The sequence below is a fragment of the Ornithorhynchus anatinus genome, chromosome 11, assembly GCF_004115215.2.
Source record: "Ornithorhynchus anatinus isolate Pmale09 chromosome 11, mOrnAna1.pri.v4, whole genome shotgun sequence".
Lineage (NCBI taxonomy): Eukaryota > Metazoa > Chordata > Mammalia > Monotremata > Ornithorhynchidae > Ornithorhynchus > Ornithorhynchus anatinus.
In genome coordinates, this window is record NC_041738.1 from 12,938,090 (window position 1) to 12,954,709 (window position 16,620).

General features: G+C 54.5%; 1 protein-coding gene across 5 annotated transcripts in view; it reads right to left on the reverse strand.

The window, feature by feature from the left end:
* FBXL20 (F-box and leucine rich repeat protein 20) overlaps positions 1-16,620 on the reverse strand; it is a 79,549-nt gene that overhangs the window by 37,279 nt on the left and 25,650 nt on the right. For 4 of the 5 annotated variants that reach the window (XM_029074386.2, XM_029074388.2, XM_029074387.2 and 1 more), the window contains exon 2: positions 5,020-5,081. In XM_029074386.2, the coding sequence (XP_028930219.1) occupies positions 5,020-5,081 (62 nt within the window). Of the gene's footprint in view, positions 1-5,019; positions 5,082-5,645; positions 5,870-16,620 lie in introns of those variants that run through there. The other variant, XM_039913563.1, reaches the window with a different exon arrangement.

Below are 16,620 nucleotides of genomic sequence, written 5' to 3' on the forward strand. Positions count from 1 at the left end.
GAGGGTCCGGCGGGAGGGTACAAGGGGCGGTACAAGGGCACGGTTTCTTTGAGCCGCCGAGAGTCGCCCACAGCTTCCCCGCCTCCGCCATTCCTTTCATTCATTCATTCAACAGTATTTATTGAGCGCTTACTATGTGCAGAGCACTGTACTAAGCGCTTGGAATGAACGAGTCGGCAACAGATAGAGACGGTCCCTGCCGTCTGACGGGCTTACGGTCTAATCGGGGGAGACGGACGGACGAGAACGATGGCGATAAATAGAGTCGAGGGGAGGAACATCTCGTAAAAACCGATGGCGACTAAATAGAATCGAGGCGATGTACAATTCATTAACAAAATAAATAGGGTAATGAAAATATATACAGTCGAGCAGACGAGTGCAGTGCCGAGGGGATGGGAAGGGAGAGGGGGAGGAGCGGAGGGAGATGGGGGGAAAAGAGGGTTAAGCTGCGGAGAGGTGAAGGGGGGGCGGGAGAGGGAGTAGAGGGAGAAGGGGAGCTCAGTCTGGGAAGGCCTCTTGGAGGAGGTGAGTTTTAAGTAGGGTGTTGAAGAGGGGAAGAGAATCAGTCTGGCGGAGGTGAGGAGGGAGGGCGTTCCGGGACCGCGGGAGGACGCGGCCCGGGGGTCGACGGCGGGGATAGGGGAGACCGAGGGACGGCGAGGAGGTGGGCGGCGGAGGAGCGGAGCGTGCGGGGTGGGCGGTAGAAAGAGAGAAGGGAGGAGAGGTAGGAAGGGGCGAGGTGACGTAGAGCCTCGAAGCCTAGAGTGAGGAGTTTTTGTTTGGAGCGGAGGTCGGTAGGCAACCACTGGAGGTGTTTAAGAAGGGGAGTGACACGCCCAGGTCGTTTCTGCGGGAAGATGAGCCGGGCAGCGGAGTGAAGAATAGACCGGAGCGGGGCGAGAGAGGAGGAAGATTCCTGCCTCTGGACCGGCCAATCCCTACGGGGCTTTCACGGGACCCAAGTCTAACGGAAGCCCAGGAAGGAATTCCCGGTGGCTTTCCGCAGCCTGAATCACCTTAACTGAAAAAGCACAGACATTTTCAGTATCAGGAGCCGAGGCTGCCCCGACAGAAATGACGCGAGAGGGAGGGAGTCTGGGAAGAAAGAATTCTTTGCCCACACCACACGCAGATATCCCCGGGTACGGCCCAGTTGGGCGCTATTTCTCGGAGCCTCCCTCTGCCCGCCATCAGAGACGCCAGCTGGGGTTCCAGGGAACCGCTGTTCCGGGGGCTAACTTCTAAACGGCCGGGGCTATCGGATTAGCGGGCGACCGGACCGCCAGAAAGCGGCAGGTGACGGAGGGCGGTGATTTCCCCACGAACCACAGGCCCCGGCCCGGTGGGGAGTTCCCTCCAGGCAGACGGGCGCCGCGAGAACGCTGCCCGATTCCCCAGCCGCCTTCTAGCCGCCAGGCCCGGCGAGAACCCTGGCTAGGGAAGACGCGGTGCCGTTCGAAGCGAGTTAAATTCTCCGTGAAGTGGAAGGGGACGGGGGCCGAGGGTAGGGGGCAGATGGGGCAAGTGGCCACTGACTGGCTGATGTCACACGCAAAGCTAAGATGGGGATTGAGACTGTGAACCCCCCGTGGGACGGGAACTGCGGCCCACTCGATGTGCTTGTATCTACCCCAGCGCGTCAGAACAGTGCTGGGCACATAGTAAGCGCGTAACACCCCCCCCCCCACCGCTTTCATTATTATTCCATCACATTTACGGAGCGCTTACTGGGTCAGAGCACCGTACTAAGCGCTTGGGAGAGCGCGACATAACAATCGACAGACTGCCGCTGCCCACCCCGGGAAGTCCGTCGGGCCCGCCAGCTTACGGGCATCAACGCCTCTCTACCTCCTCCCAGAAACCGGTCGCCCTTAGCGAAAAGGGCGTGCGTGGGCCCAACTGTGTGGCCTTCTCTATCCCTTGACCTCCCAGTTGCGTGGTCATCAATGCCTCCCTCAGAGCGGCTCCGTCGGGGAACAGGCTGCTACACAGCCGGGCTGCTTCGACACACACAGGTCTCTTTGTCCTCTCGACGCGCGCATTCATCTCCGGGAGGCGCCCCTACGTAAATGCAGCTCGTCTCGCCCCGAGAGGGGGTGACCGTCCATCGGGGCCAAAGGAATTTCCCGGGGCCGGAGCTCGGAACCGCCGCCGAGGAACCGGGAGAGGCCTGGTGGAAAGGGCCCGGGTGTCGGAGGAGCTGGGCTCCGCCGGCGGACCCTGGGCAAGTCGCCTCACTTCTCTGGGCCTCGGTTGGCCCCTCTGTGAGATGGGTGTGATGATGTCTGTCTTCCCCGCCCCTTCTAGACCGTAAGTCCTGCGTGGGTAGGGACTGTCTCTCTTTAATGCCGAATCGTACTTTCCAAGCGTTCAGTACAGTGCTCTACACGCAGTAAGCGCTCAATAATTAAGCTGAACGAGTGAATGAGTCCCACGGGGGACGGGGTTGTGTCCAACCTGATCAGCTTGTATCTACGCCGGTGCATAGTACGTGCCCAACAAATAGCATGAAAAAGAAAAGAAAAAACAACTCTGCCTTTCAATGGAAGGAGGAGATCCAGCTCGCTGTGGGCAGGGAATGTGTCTGTATATTGTACTGTCCTCTCCCAAGCGCTCGGTACAGTGCTCTGTACACAGTAAGCGCTCAATAAATAGTACCGAATGAATGAAGGAACCAGCGTAAGAGTTCAGGTCAAGCAGCATGGTGTAACGGATACAGCATGGGCCCGGGAGCCAAAAGGTCATGGGTTCTAATCCCCGGTCCGCCACTTGTCTGCTGGGTGACCTTGGGCAAATCACTTCACTTCTCTGGGCCTCAGTTACTTCATCTGTAAAACAGGGATGAGGACTGAGCCCCCTGAGGGACAGGGACCGTTTCCAACCCGACTTGCTTGTATCCACCCTAGTACAGTGCCCGGCACAGGGGAAGCACTTAAATACCGCAATTATTACGATCGTTATTATTTAAGCCGGAAGCAGGGTGTTCTAGGAACTCAGTGGTAGTGCCCGACCCAGGCTGGGCGGGAGGGGAACGGAAATACGATTGAATGACTGAATGGAAGTGGCTGGCTCCAGGGGTCCCCTCTTTCTGAAGACGGGCTAGTACCCAGATGCCGGCGTGAAGTGCTACGCTCCGCCACGTGGCTCCCGAGCTCCGCCCGGCCCCAGTGTCTGAACTCGCCGCCTTCCCCTCCCTCCCGACGCAGCGAGTGTCCCGTCTTTGCCCGGGCAGGGGAGGCGGTGATTCGCCTTGCCTGCCGGAGGCCACGAACTCCCCAAACTCCATCTGTCAAGACGGTGCTCAATCCGGAGGCAACCCTTCGCAGAGCGGGTGGACGCGGTCCCCGTCCCCCGCGGGGCTCACAGTCCCAATCCCCATTTTCCAGACGGGGTCCCCGAGGCCCAGAGGAGTGAAGGGACTTGCCCAGGATGGCACAGCAGACAAGCGGTGGAGCCGGGATCAGGATCCACGACCTCCCGACTCCCGGGCCCGTGCTCTATCGACTAGGCCGGGCTGCTTCTCGCAGTGCCGTGCACATAGTAAGGGCTCGATGACTACGATCGACCGGCTGAGGAGGCCAGCGGAGGTTAGGCGCTGCCCCACCTCTTCCCGCCCCACGAACACGTCCCGGTCCAAACCACTGCCGGCACCTGGGCCGACCCCCGCCAGATCCCACTCTACAAGACCCTTCCCGGCAGCCACGGCCTCAGCCTTTCCTCAACGTCCAGTCACGACCGCGGGAGGGAGACGCCGTCTCCCGGAAGCCCCCGCCTCCGCTTCCCGACTCCTGCTTAATTTAAAGCGCTTGGGGTACCTCCCCGTATCCGACCCCTCCCCGGTCACCTTTCCTCCAGCAGGATGGAAACAAATCGGCTTGTGCCACTGCAAGCCGAGGGAGCTGCTCGCCGAACACCTTCCTTTGATGGTGTTCCGAATGTTTACAGACTTGCTTCTGCCTAGCGACAGACATCATAAAACCCCAGCGAAAGGGAAAGAGAAAGAGAGCCGCGGCTCTTTACCAAGTTTTCGGCAAGCTCGGGAGTATTGAGCGTCAGTGGAAAACCGAAGAATGGAACAAATGGTCGAGGAAGAAGGGCATTTTTTTTTTAAGTAGTATCTGTTAAGCAGCATGGCTTAGTGAGACCACGGACCTGGGAGTCAGAAGGTCACGGGTTCTAATCCCGGCTCCGCCATTTATCTGTTGGGTGACCGCGGACAAGTCGCTTCACTTCCCTGGGCCTCAGTTACCTCATCTGTAAAATGGGGATTGAGACTGGGAGCCCCACGTGGGACAGGGACTGTGTCCAACCCGATTTGCTTGTATCCACCCCAGCGCTTAGTACAGTGTCTGGCACATAGTAAGCACTTAAATACCATTATTATTATTATTATTATTGTGTGCTTGTGTCAACCACTGTTCTAAGCTCTGAGGTAGATACAAGTTAATCACATTAGACATGGTCCCTGTTGCACATGGAGCTCAGAGTCTAAGTAATAATAATAATTGGTATTTGCTAAGCGCTTACTAGATGCCAAGCACTGAAGTAGATACAAGAAGATTAGGTCTTACGTGGGGCTCCCATCCTAAGAGGGAGAAGAGGTACTGAATCCCCATTTTGCAGGCCCCGGTTCCCAGAGCGGGCAAGTGGCGGAGCCAGGATTAGAACCCAGGTCCTTCTCACTCCCAGGCCACGCCGCCTCTCTTGCTCAGGATGGCGCTTGACATCACTCGATAACTACGATCGGTGAGCCCACTGTGGGCGGGGAATGTTGATCGCTACGGTGCGCTCCCCCAAATGCTCGGTCCAGTGCTTTGCGCACAGTAAGTGCTCAATCGATACACCCGGATGAACGAACGAGTGCCCGGCGAAGACCCCGACTCCCCGCCGAAGGGAATGGAACCCGCAGCCGGCCGCCGCTCCCGAAGCTGGTCCCGGGGAGGGCTCCGGACGGCCGATGACCACCACCTCCGCCAACCCCCCCGGGGAGGAAAAACCCTCCTCCCTCGGACTCACCTCAGCAGCAGCTCTTTGGGAAGCTTTTTATTGATCACGGCTTCGTCGTTGTTCGAGAACATCTGCAAAGGCAAAACCACCAGGAAGAGGGTCACTTCACCGGTCACCACGGGCCGCTCCGACCGGTTAAAGGTCACCCCCCGGGGACGTCTCGCCCGTCTCCCCTGTTCGAACGGGAGCCCCTCGAGGGCAGGGGAAAGAGTGTCTTGCTCCCGTCTCGCTCCCCCCGACACGGCGTTCCGTACGCGGCACTAGGTACTCGAGAAAATCAATTTTTTTTTTTTTATGGTATTTGCTAAGCGCTTACAATGCGCCAGACTCTAAGCGCTGGGGGAGATAGAAGCTAATCAGGCCGGGCGCAGTCCGTCTCCCACGTGGGGCTCCCAATCTCATTTTACAGATGAGGGAACCGAAGCTCGGAGAAGTGAAATGACACGCCCGAGGTCGCCCAGCAGACGAGCGGCAGAGCCGGGATCGGAACCCGGATCCCCGGTCCGTGCCCTGTGCGCCGAACCACGCCGCTTCTCTTGACGGTCGCGGGCTCTCGGTACGTACGGGGGGACGGGACTGTCCTGCCGCGAACCGCTGCGCTGGATGACGGCCATCGGTGAGCGGTGACCACTCACCGTGTGACCACTCCGGCGGTGGAGATTTTCGAACAGTTGACGGGAGGTTTGAGACGGGCCCAAGTCGGAAAGTTGTGCCTGGGGCGTTGAGTACCGAATTCCATACTAAGCGCTTGGGAGGGCACGCGACAAGAACTCTGCCTTCAAGGAGCTCACGGTCTAGTTACTACAAACGTTACCGACTGATTTAACCATCACGTCTTAGGGAGAGGAGGGGCCCTCTGTTCGCGGAAGGGAAAGGAAATGCACCCATCAATGGTGTTCGGTATTTATTGAGCGCTTGCTGGGTGCGGAGCGCTGTACTAAGCGCTTGGGAAAATACGACAAAACAATTAACGGACACACTCCCTTCCCACAACGAGTTTAGAGTCTAGGCGGGGGGAGGCAGACATCAATACAAATAAGTTACAGACATGTACGTCGGGGCAGTGGGGCTGAGAGGGAGGAAGAACAAAGGGAGCGACTATTTGTTTCCAAATTCAAAGTCCCCACTCTTCCCCGCCTCTGAGATTTATCGAACGGGATGTAGGTGGCCGGGAGCATTCGGAAAACGGATTCACTCCCCCCGCTCCCGGTCTTTTTTTCAACGGCACCAGAGTTCCTGGGCAAGTCACTTCACTTTTCTGTTCCTCATTCATTCAGTGGTATTTAATGAGCGCTTACTATATGCACAGCACTGTACTAAGCGCTTGGAACGGACAATCCGGCAACAGATAGAGACCATCCCTGCCCAACGACGGGCTCACGGTCTAAACAGACGGCAGAGCAAAACAGAACGGAACAGAAACAAGACAACGTTATCATGACAAAGAGAATCAGAGGGATGCACGTACACCTCGTGAACAAAATAAATAGGGTAATAAATGATATATACAAATGAGCGCAGTGCTGAGGGGAGGGGAAGGAGGGAGGGGGAGGAGCAGAGGATGGGGAGCAGACGGAAAAGGGGCTCAGCTGAGGGGAGGTGAAGGGGGAAGGGGGAGGAGCAGAGGGCGGAGGGGGAGCAGAGGGAAAAGGGAGCGAGTCAGGGCGACGCAGAAGGGAGGGGGAGATGAGGAAAAGCGGAGCTGAGTCTGGGAAGGCCTCTTGGAAGAGACGGACGTACGACAAGACTCTGAAGCGGGGGAGAGTGGTTGTCTGACGGATTAGAGGAGGGAGGGCGCTCCGGGCCTGAGGCAGGACGTGGGCGAGGGGTCGGCGGTGAGGCAGGCGAGACGGAGGTACGGCGAGGAGGTTGGCACTACAGGAGCAAAGTGGGCACGCTGGCTTGCGGGAGAGAAGCGATGTGAGGTAGGAGGGGGCAAGGAGACGGACGGCTTTAAAGCCAATGGAGAGGAGCTGCACCTGAAGGACCACAGTCTTTCAAAGCTAATAGAGACACCGGGGAACATCTCATTGGTTCGTTCGTTCAAGCGTATTTACTGAGCGCCTACTGTGTGCGAAGCACAGTACTAAGCCCTTGGGCGAGTACGCTCTAACAGTAAACGGAGCGGGAAGCATCTCTCCGCCTTAGTTAACGACGGACTTCACGATTCCCAAGAAAAGAAGCCCCAAGAAACCACTTCGGGGCCCCCTCCCACAGTCCCCCTGCCAACGGAACCGGGAGCGGGCGGGGGCCAAACTGGATGGAGTTAACCGGCCCGCACCCCGGGAAAACCCGCCCAGTATTAGCTTGCGCGGGGAGGCTGCTAAGAAAAGCGGCAGTGCACAGGGCTGGGAGTCAGAAGGTCGTGGGTTCTAATCCCGGCTCTGCCATCTGTCTGCTGTGTGACCTTGGCAAGTCACTTTTCCGGGACTCGGTTACCTCACCTGTAAAATGGGGATTGAGAATGAGAGTCCCACGTGGGACGGGGACTGGGTCCGACCCGATTTGCGTGCATCCATCCCAGCGTTTAGCCCGGGGCGGGGCACAGAGTAAGTGCTTACCACCGTAATTACTACTACTGTCAGTACTGCTTGCGCGGCTGAAATTGATTTCTTTATTTAGAATGTCCACCTTCCCCTCTAGACCGTAGGCTTGTTGTGGGTAGAGAACACGCCTGCCAACTCTTTCGGATGGTCCTCTCCCAAGCGCTTAAGAAGAGCGCTCCGCACACAGTAAGCGCTCAATAAATACCGCTGACCGACTGCTCTCCAGTGAGCTCTGCGGTCCCGAAGGGGACAGCTTTGCTCAAGTCTGCTTCAGGAAGGAGGTGGGAGGCTTGGGGCTTAAAGATATTTTTCCCAAGTGTCAGATCCACAGCAGGCCAGGCTAATGAACGGGAGAGAATTGGAAATTCAGCCAATCCTGGCCAAGCCAACCCAGTATGGACTGAACCCTTCTACAGAGGTCCACAGGCCCACCCAGTGCAGACAACACCCCTCCACCGTTCTCTCATTTCTTCATTCATTCCATCGCATTTCCTGAGCGCCTACTGTCTACAGAGCACTGTACTGAGCGCTTGGGAGAGGGCAGTATAGCAATATAACACCCACATTCCCTGCCCATGACGAGCTTAGGGGGGAGACAGGCATTAATATAAATAAATCAATTCCAGATACGGAGAGAAGTGCTGTGGGACTGGGAAGGGGGACGAATAAAGGGAGCAAGTCAGAGCGACGCAGAAGGGAGTTGAAGAAAAGGATGAGAGAGCTTAGGGAAGGCCTTTTGGAGGAGACGTGCCTTCAATAAGGCCTTGAAGGTGGGGAGAGTATAAATCTGTCGGATTTGAGGGGGGGGGGGGGGTTCCGGGCCAGAGGCAGGACGTGGGCGAGAGGCTGCCGGCGAGACGGACGAGGTCGAAGTACAGTGAGAAGGCTGGCATTAGAGGAGCGAGGTGTGCGGGCTGGGTTGTAGAAGGAGAGTAGCAAGGTGAGGCGGGCGGGGACAAGGTGACTGTTTTATAACCAATGGTGAGGAGTTTTTGTTCAACGTGGAGGTGGACGGGTAGCCACTGGAGTTTCGTGAGGAATGGGGAAACGTGGCCTGAATGTTTTTGTAAAAAACGATCCAGGCAGCAGGGTGAAGTACAGGCTGGAGTGGGGAGAGACAGGGGGCAGGGAGGTCAGCAAGGAGGCTGGTGACTGTCATCATGGAGAGGATAAATGATCGGATTAACGTGGTTTGGATGGAGAGGAAGGGGCAGATTTTAATGATGTTGTGAACGTGGAACCAACAGGATTCGGTGACGGATTGAATCTGTGAGTTGAATGAGAGAGAGGAGTCAGGGATCACGCCAAGGTTACAGGCTCGTGAGACGGGAGGATGGTGGTGCCGTGTATAGGGAAGAAAAAGTCACGGGGAGGACGGGGTCTGGGTGGGAAGATACGTTTCGTTTTAGACATATTAGGTTTGGGGCGATGGGAAGATAACCAAGTGAGATGTCTTGAAAGCAGGAGGAGATGCGGGACTGCGGAGAGGGAAAGGGATCAGGGCTGGAGATGAAGATTTGGGACTCATCCGCGCAGGGGTGGTAACTGAAGCCAGGTGAGCCAACGAGTTCTCCAAGGGAGTGGTTGTAGATGGGGAATGGAAGGGGACCCAGAACTGAACCCCGAGGGACCCCTACAATTAAGGGTGGGAGGCAGAGGAGGAACCCGTGAAAATGAACGGCCAGAGAGCGAGGAGGAGAACCAGGAGAGGACGGGGTCAGTGAGGCCAAGGTTGGATAATGTTTCCAGGAGAGGGGGGCGAAGGGAGTTGAGACACTGAGGAGGATGAATTGGATTTGGCAAGGAGGAGATCACTGGTGACCTCTGAGAGGGAAGTTTCTTTGGAGTGAAGAGGACGGAAGTCAGACTGGAGGGGGGCAAGGAGAGAATCGGGGGAGAGGAACTTGAGACGGCGGGTGCAGACAACTCGCTCAAGGAGTTTGGAAAGGAACAGGAGGAAGATGGGGCAATAACCCGAGGGAGCCGTGGGGTCAAGGGATAGGTCGGGGGAGACACGAGCGTGTTTGAAAGCGGTGGGGAGAGAAGCCACAAAAAATCAATCTTCGGATTAGGAATCAGAGCCACATTCCCATTGGACTGTCCTCTCCCAAGCGCTTGATCCGGCGCTCTGCACATAGTAAGTGCTCAATAAATACCACCGACGGCGATAACGACGGCAAAGGTCCAAGAACAAATTTTGATAATGGAAAACCTCAGTAATCGGGAGCAATATTTCAGAATCTGGACCCTCTCCGAGCTGTTTTTTTCCACTCGGTAAATTCTGCCGCTCTCCACATCCAGCCCACACCAGATGTTTTTCCAACTGACTGGTTCCCTTTCCAGAACCTGAGGGAAGGGACGTTTTTCCTCGGCCCACTGAACTCGGCACTTGATATTCCGCCCTCCCTCAGCCCCACGGCACTTACGGACACAGCCGAAATTCATTTTAATATCTTCCCTCCTCTCTAGACTGTAAGCTCTCTGTGGGCAGGAGACGTGTCTCGCAGATTTGTTGTACTCTATATCTCCCTAAACACTCAGTTACACTGTTCCACTCACGATAAGCACTCGACCAAGAACGCTTCAACAGAGAAGCTGTGTGGCCTCGTGGATAGAGTCAGAAGGACCTGGGTTCTAATCCGGGTTCCGCCACTTGTCTGTTCTGGGTGATCTTCGGCAAGTCGCTTCACTTCTCTGGGCCTCGGTTACCTCAGCTGTAAAATGGGGTTTAAGACTGTGAGCCCCAGGTGGGACAGGGACTGCGTCCAACCCCGTTCGCTTGGATCCACCCCAGTGCTTCGTACGGTCCCTTGGCACACAGCAAGCGCTTAACAAATATCACAATTACTGATTAATCCATGACAATTATTTATTTTTATGGCATTTGTTATGTGTTTACTATGCGCCAGGCACTGTATTAAGCCCTGGGGTCCACACATCCTTATCGGGTGGGACGCCGTTCCCTACCCACAACCAGCTAACACTCCTTGCAGCACCTCAGCATCATCACCGTCGGCATCTGAGCGCTTACCGTGTGCACAGTACTGGTCTAAGCCCTCGGGATAACACGACGGAGTAGGACCAACTGATCCCCGCCCTGGAGGAGCTTACAATCTCCCACCTCTAGCCTGAACGTTCCTTCTCCTCCTTGACATTCAGGGGCTTAAATAAAAGCAACCGGAGAGCAGGGGGCGAGGCAGACTGGACAGAAGGATGGAAGGTGGAGGAGGTGTGGAAGGGGAGAAGGCCTAGCTGAAATGTCACCGGGGGCTCTGGGAAAATACTCATTTTATTCACAGTTTCAAGTAGGGCTACTGTAGCAATAATATACAATTCTCCCTTTCTTCAAAGACCTTCTGAAAGGTCTCCCCGAGGCCTTTCCTGACGAATTCACCTTCTCCCCCCGGGGTCATATTTCAATTTGCACTTCAGCTCCAAAATACCCACTTGCTTACTCACAACCCCCTGAAGCCCTTTAGTAGGGAATCTTACATTCCTTATTATTTCAGCACCAACTCTCTCACACAGCCATTTTTCTTTTCCCCCACCCCGGTCAAAATGATTTCAAGCCTCGGTCTCCCCGGCTAGGTTCGTAAGCTCCCCGAAGTCAGTAAGCTCGTTGTGGGCAGCGAATGGGTCTGTTTGGGGTTGCGCTGTATTCTCCCAAGTGCTTAGTGCAGGGTTCTGCACACAGTAAGCGCTCGATCAGTATGACCGAACGAATGAATCATTTCTACTAGCTCTCCGGTCGTCTCCCAAACATTCAGGACAGTGCTCCGTACACGGCGGGTGCTCGGCCACTGATGGATAATGGTATTTACCGATCGGCTGCAACGCGCTGTATTGAATACCATCACCACCGCGTCACACTTGCAAAAGTGAGTGGCAGCGTGGTCTAATGGGTAGAGCGCGGGCCTGGGAGTCAGGAAGTCATGGGTTCCAATCCCCGCTCCAACCCCTTGTCTGCTGTGTGATGTTGGACAAGTCGCTTCACTTCTCTGGGCCCAAGTGCCCTCATCTGTAAAATGGGGATGAAGACTGTGAACCCTGTAAGGGTCAGGGACTGTGTCCAACCACCTACATTCCAAGCGCTTAGTAGAGTGCTCTGCACACAGTAGGTGCTCAGTAAATACGACTGAACGAATGAATGAACGAACCTGATTACCTTGTATCCACCCCAGTGCTCAGAACAGTGCCCGGCACATACTAAGTGCTTAACAAATACCATAATTATTATTATTCACTCGTATTTATTGAGCGATTACTGTGTGCAGAGCACTGTACTAAGCGCTTATTGCTACGCTCATGGGTAGGGAACGTGTCTGCTTATTCCCTTGTTTTATACTCTCCCAAGAGCATAGAACGGTACTCTAAATGTGTCTGTAATATTGTACTCTCCCAAACGCTTAGCCCAGGGCTCTGCACAGAGTAAGCGCTCAGTAAATAGAACTGACTGCTTTGTACATAGTAAAGGGTCGAAAAGTATAATTGACTGATTGAAGACTGCCTTCCCCCGCCGATTAAACGAGGCTAGGGACCGAAGGAGAGGGTTCCCCACCCACTCCTGGAAAGGGGAGACACGGGCATAATGAAGATGCCTCAGTGTCTGTCCAGGACAAGATGCTCGTTGTGGGCAGGAAATGTGCTTGCCTTTTGTCGCACTGTAATAACAACGCTGGTATCTGTTCAGCGCTTACTATGTGCAGAGCACTGTTCTAAGCGCTGGGGTAGATAGAGGGTAATCAGGTTGTCCCATGTGAGGCTCACAGTTAATCCCCATTTTCCAGATGAGGTAACTGAGGCACAGAGAAGCCCACAGTCAGCCAGCTGACAAGTGGCAGAGCAGGGATTCGAACCCATGACCTCTGACTCCCAAGCCCGGGCTCTTTCCACTGACCCACGCTGCTTCTCTGATTCTCCCAAGTGCTTAGCACAGTGCTCTGCCCCCAATAAGTGCTCAAAAAATTTGCTGGAATGATTACACGAACAAGAAGACAGGCCACGAAGTTGCCGGGGTACTCGGTCAAAGCGGGGGCCGGCGCATCGCCCAACCCCTGCTTCACAAAAAGCCACAAAAGTTGGTAAGTCCAGGGACAGGACGGTTTTGCTTTCCCATGTAAAAATTCCAGCAACGAGGCCAGGGCTGGAAAATTGGCAGAACCTTTGGAATTTTCCAAGGCATATGTCAGCTAGTAATTTCACATTACACAAACACAGAGACGCACACACGACATTTCGCTGCTCTGGAGAGATTTCCAGAACTATCTTGCCTGTGAACATCACCAGTGTTCCGATGAGGGAATACTTTTGCTTTTCCTCTCTCTGCTGCGGAGGGAAGGAAACAGATCCAGCTCAGACTACCCAGGCCTCCCTGGCTGTGGCACTCCATAAAGCAATCCGAAAGAAATCACAAGAAATCCAATTCACAGAGGAAACCCAAGCTATTTTTTTTTTTTTACGGCAGCTGTTAAGCGTTTACTATGTGTCAAACACTGTGCTAAGTACTGGGGTGGACACAGGTGAATTAGGTTGGACACGGTCTCTCCCACATGAACGCTCACAGTCCAAGTAGGAGAACTACAGTCTAAGAATAGGAGTCTAAGAACGGGAGAACAGAGGCCTGGAAAAGTGAAGTGACTTCCCCAAGGTCACGCGGCCAGCAATTGGCAGAGCCGGGATTAGAACCCAGGTCCTCTGACTCCCAGGCCCGTGCTCTTTCCTCCAGGCCACGCTGCTTCTCGAAAAAGAAACTCTTGTTACTCGAAAAGGATCTTCAAGAATCGAAGAGCGACATTTGCTATCCTCTAACAGTCAAAGAGGGAACAGAAACAATCCGACTTGGTGGTTAAACAACAACAACAAAAAAAAGGCAAATTTTGAGAGGATGCTGATGAGTGGAACCAGTGTGGCTCAGTGGAACACGTCTACCAACTTGGCGGTACTGTACTCTCCCGAGCATTTAGTACAGTGCTCTACCCACAGTAAGCTCTCCATAAATACCACTGACTGTCCGATTAGAAAAACAGAAGCGAGCTTTCCCAGAACAGTGGTTTTTCAAATCTGCTCTACCAAGCTCTTAGAGGCCTCAACCAGGTCTGACTATGGGGAGTCAGGTCATGGGTTCTAATCCCAGCTCCACCCATTTGTCTGTTGTGTGACCTTGGGCAAATCACTTAACTTCTCTAGGCCTCTGTGACCTCATCTATACAAAATGGGGATTAAGAGTGAGCGCCCAATGTGGAACAGGGACTGTGTCCAGTTGATTAACTTGTATCTAACCCAGCGCTTAGACCATAGTAAGTGCTTAACAAGAACCACTATTACTACATTATTATTACATCAATCAGTAGTATTGAGTGCTTATTCTGTGCGGAACACTGTACTAAACGCTTGGGGAAGCACTACACAACAGAATCGGTCGACACAAGCTCACAAGTCCACCCTTACCTTTAGGAAGACGGCCCGCTTTGAGAACTGAATAATAATAATAACAAGGATGGTATCTGTTAAGCACTTACTATGTGCCAAGCACTATTCTAAGCACTGGGGTAGATACAAGGTAATCAGGTTGTCCCACGAGGGGCTTACAGACTTAATCCCCATTTTGCAGACGAGGTCGCTGAGGCACAGAGAAGTGAAGCGACTTGCCCAAAGTCACCCAGCTGACAGGAGGCAGAGGCGGGATTAGAACCCGTGACCTCTGACTCCCAAGCCCGGGCTCTTGCCACTAAGCCACGCTGCTTCTTGTGTGCAGAGCACTGTACTGAGCACTTGGGAGGGGACAGTAGAACAATAGACACATTCCCTCTGTGTCTATTCTCTGCCGATCTGTTCATTCCAAGCGCTTAGTACAGTGCTCGGCACATCGTAAGCGCTTAACAGATACCATCATCGTCGTTTACCAATGAAGTCCCTCCAATCGACTCATGGTCTTCACCAGTACCAGACCATCGTCATCAATGATATCTACTGGGCGCTTTCCACGTGCAGAGCCCCGTGCTAAGTGTCTGAGAGAGTTCAACAGAGTTGGTAGACACACTCGCTGCCCACGACAACTTCACAGTCTAGAGGGGGAGAAGACATTAATGTAAATCATTTACAATATAGTTTTATAGATATGTACACAAGTGCTTTGGGGTTGAGGGTGGGGAGAATGTCATGGCTAGACCGTAACCTCACAGTGGGCGGGGAATGTCACTTTTTTGTGTGTTGTACTTTGCCGAGTGCTTAGTACAGTGCTAGGCACACAAAGGGCACTCAATAAATACAACTGAATGAGTGGGCAACCACTGGAGGTTTCTGAAAAAAGGGAAGACGTGGACAGGGCAGGCTTTTTGTTTTTTTTAGAAAAATGACCGTGCCGCAGAATGGAAAGGGAGGAGGCCGGAGAGACGGCACGGCCTAGGGGACAGAGCACGGGTCCGGGAGTCAGAAGAACCACGGCTCTAATCCCGGCTCCGCCACTTGTCTGCTGCGTGACCTTGGGCAAGTCACCTAACTTCTCTGTGCCTCAATTCCCTCATCTGTAAACTGGGGGATTAAGACTGTGAGCCCCACGGGGGACGGGGACTGCGTCCGGCCTGATTAGCTTGTTTCCACCCCGGCGTTCAGTACGGTGCCCGGCACGTAAGTACTTAAACAATTACCTTAAAAAAAAAAAAAAAAAAAGGCAGGGAGGTCAGCAAAGAGGCTGCGGCAGCAGTCCGGCCAGGTCACGACCAGTGCTTATTCATTCAATAGTATTTATTGAGCACTTACTATGTGCAGAGCACTGTACTAAGCGCTTGGAATGAACAGATCGGCAGACTCACAGTTTGCGGGGAGAAAGGAAGGGGCGGATTCTGGAGACGCTGAGAAGACAGAACTGACAGGGTTCGGTGACGGCCCGAACGTGCGGGTTAAATGAGAGGAGAGTCAAGGATAAGGGTAGCTTGGGAGTGCCGTCTCCAGCGATGGGAGAGTCCAGGGCAGGACGGGATCCGGGTGAGAAGATAACGAGTCCGCTTTTAGACCACGCGCAGCGGGAGGTATTGGCGGGACGGATGCAGAGACGTCTAGGGGGCCGGAGGGAACGTGAGTCCGCCGAGACGAAGAGACGACGGGGGCCGGAGGATCGGTCACGGAGGGCTTGGTGGTTGAGGCCGAGGGAGCCGAAGAGTTCTCGGAAGGGGTGGGAGAAGATGGAGCACAGAAGGGGACCCAGAACTGAGCCTTGAGGGTCTCCCACGGTTAGAGAGCGGGGGGGCAGAGGAGGAGCCCGTGAAGGAGGAGGACTGAGAAGGAGTGGGCAGAGAGGTAAGAGGAGAACCGGGGGGGATAAGTGGCAGCGAAGACAAGGTTAGATAGTGTTTCTGGGCGAAGGGTGAGGCGGGAGGGAGAGAGAGAGGCGCGGCGTAGGGAGCCGCGAGTCAGAAGCTCACGGGTTCCGATCCCGGCTCTGCCGCTCTGCTTGGACAAGTCACTTGGCCTCCGCCCTCCTCCCCACTATTAAGCACCCCCTCTCCACTGCTCCCTCCCGGCCACGGACCGACAATTAAGCCCCCCATCGAACGATTAAGACAAAACGAAGCCCGCAGAAAAGCGGGCTGCCAGGTCGACCTCGGTCACCTGACCTGTAAAATGGGGAACAGTAAGCGCTTACCGCGTACCACAATTAAATTAAATTAAATTAAAGACCACAATTAATTCTCGGCCCAGCTCGTTTTCAGACTCGAGGAACTGCACACCCTGCAGTGCCCTCCCCCGGCGGAGGCTATTCCAGAACTCTGACGTGCCGCGTCTGACTTCCTGCGGGAGTCTGGCTTAAAATAGTCACCCCGAGCCTGACCCCAGGTGGGCCGCGGTGGGTGAACCCGAAGAATTCCCGGGGACGGGAAGGGTTTACGGAGATGGGAAACGGTCCCTATTGTTTTCCTCCTCCCAAAAAACTATCAATTGACGAATGGGCTTCAAAAACACAATTAAATTCCTCTCCAGCCCCGCCCCACATGTTTTTTCCTCTAAGAACCTGGAGCACGATCTGTCCATTGTGGGAAAACTGGGGGGAAGGAGTAATAATAATAAT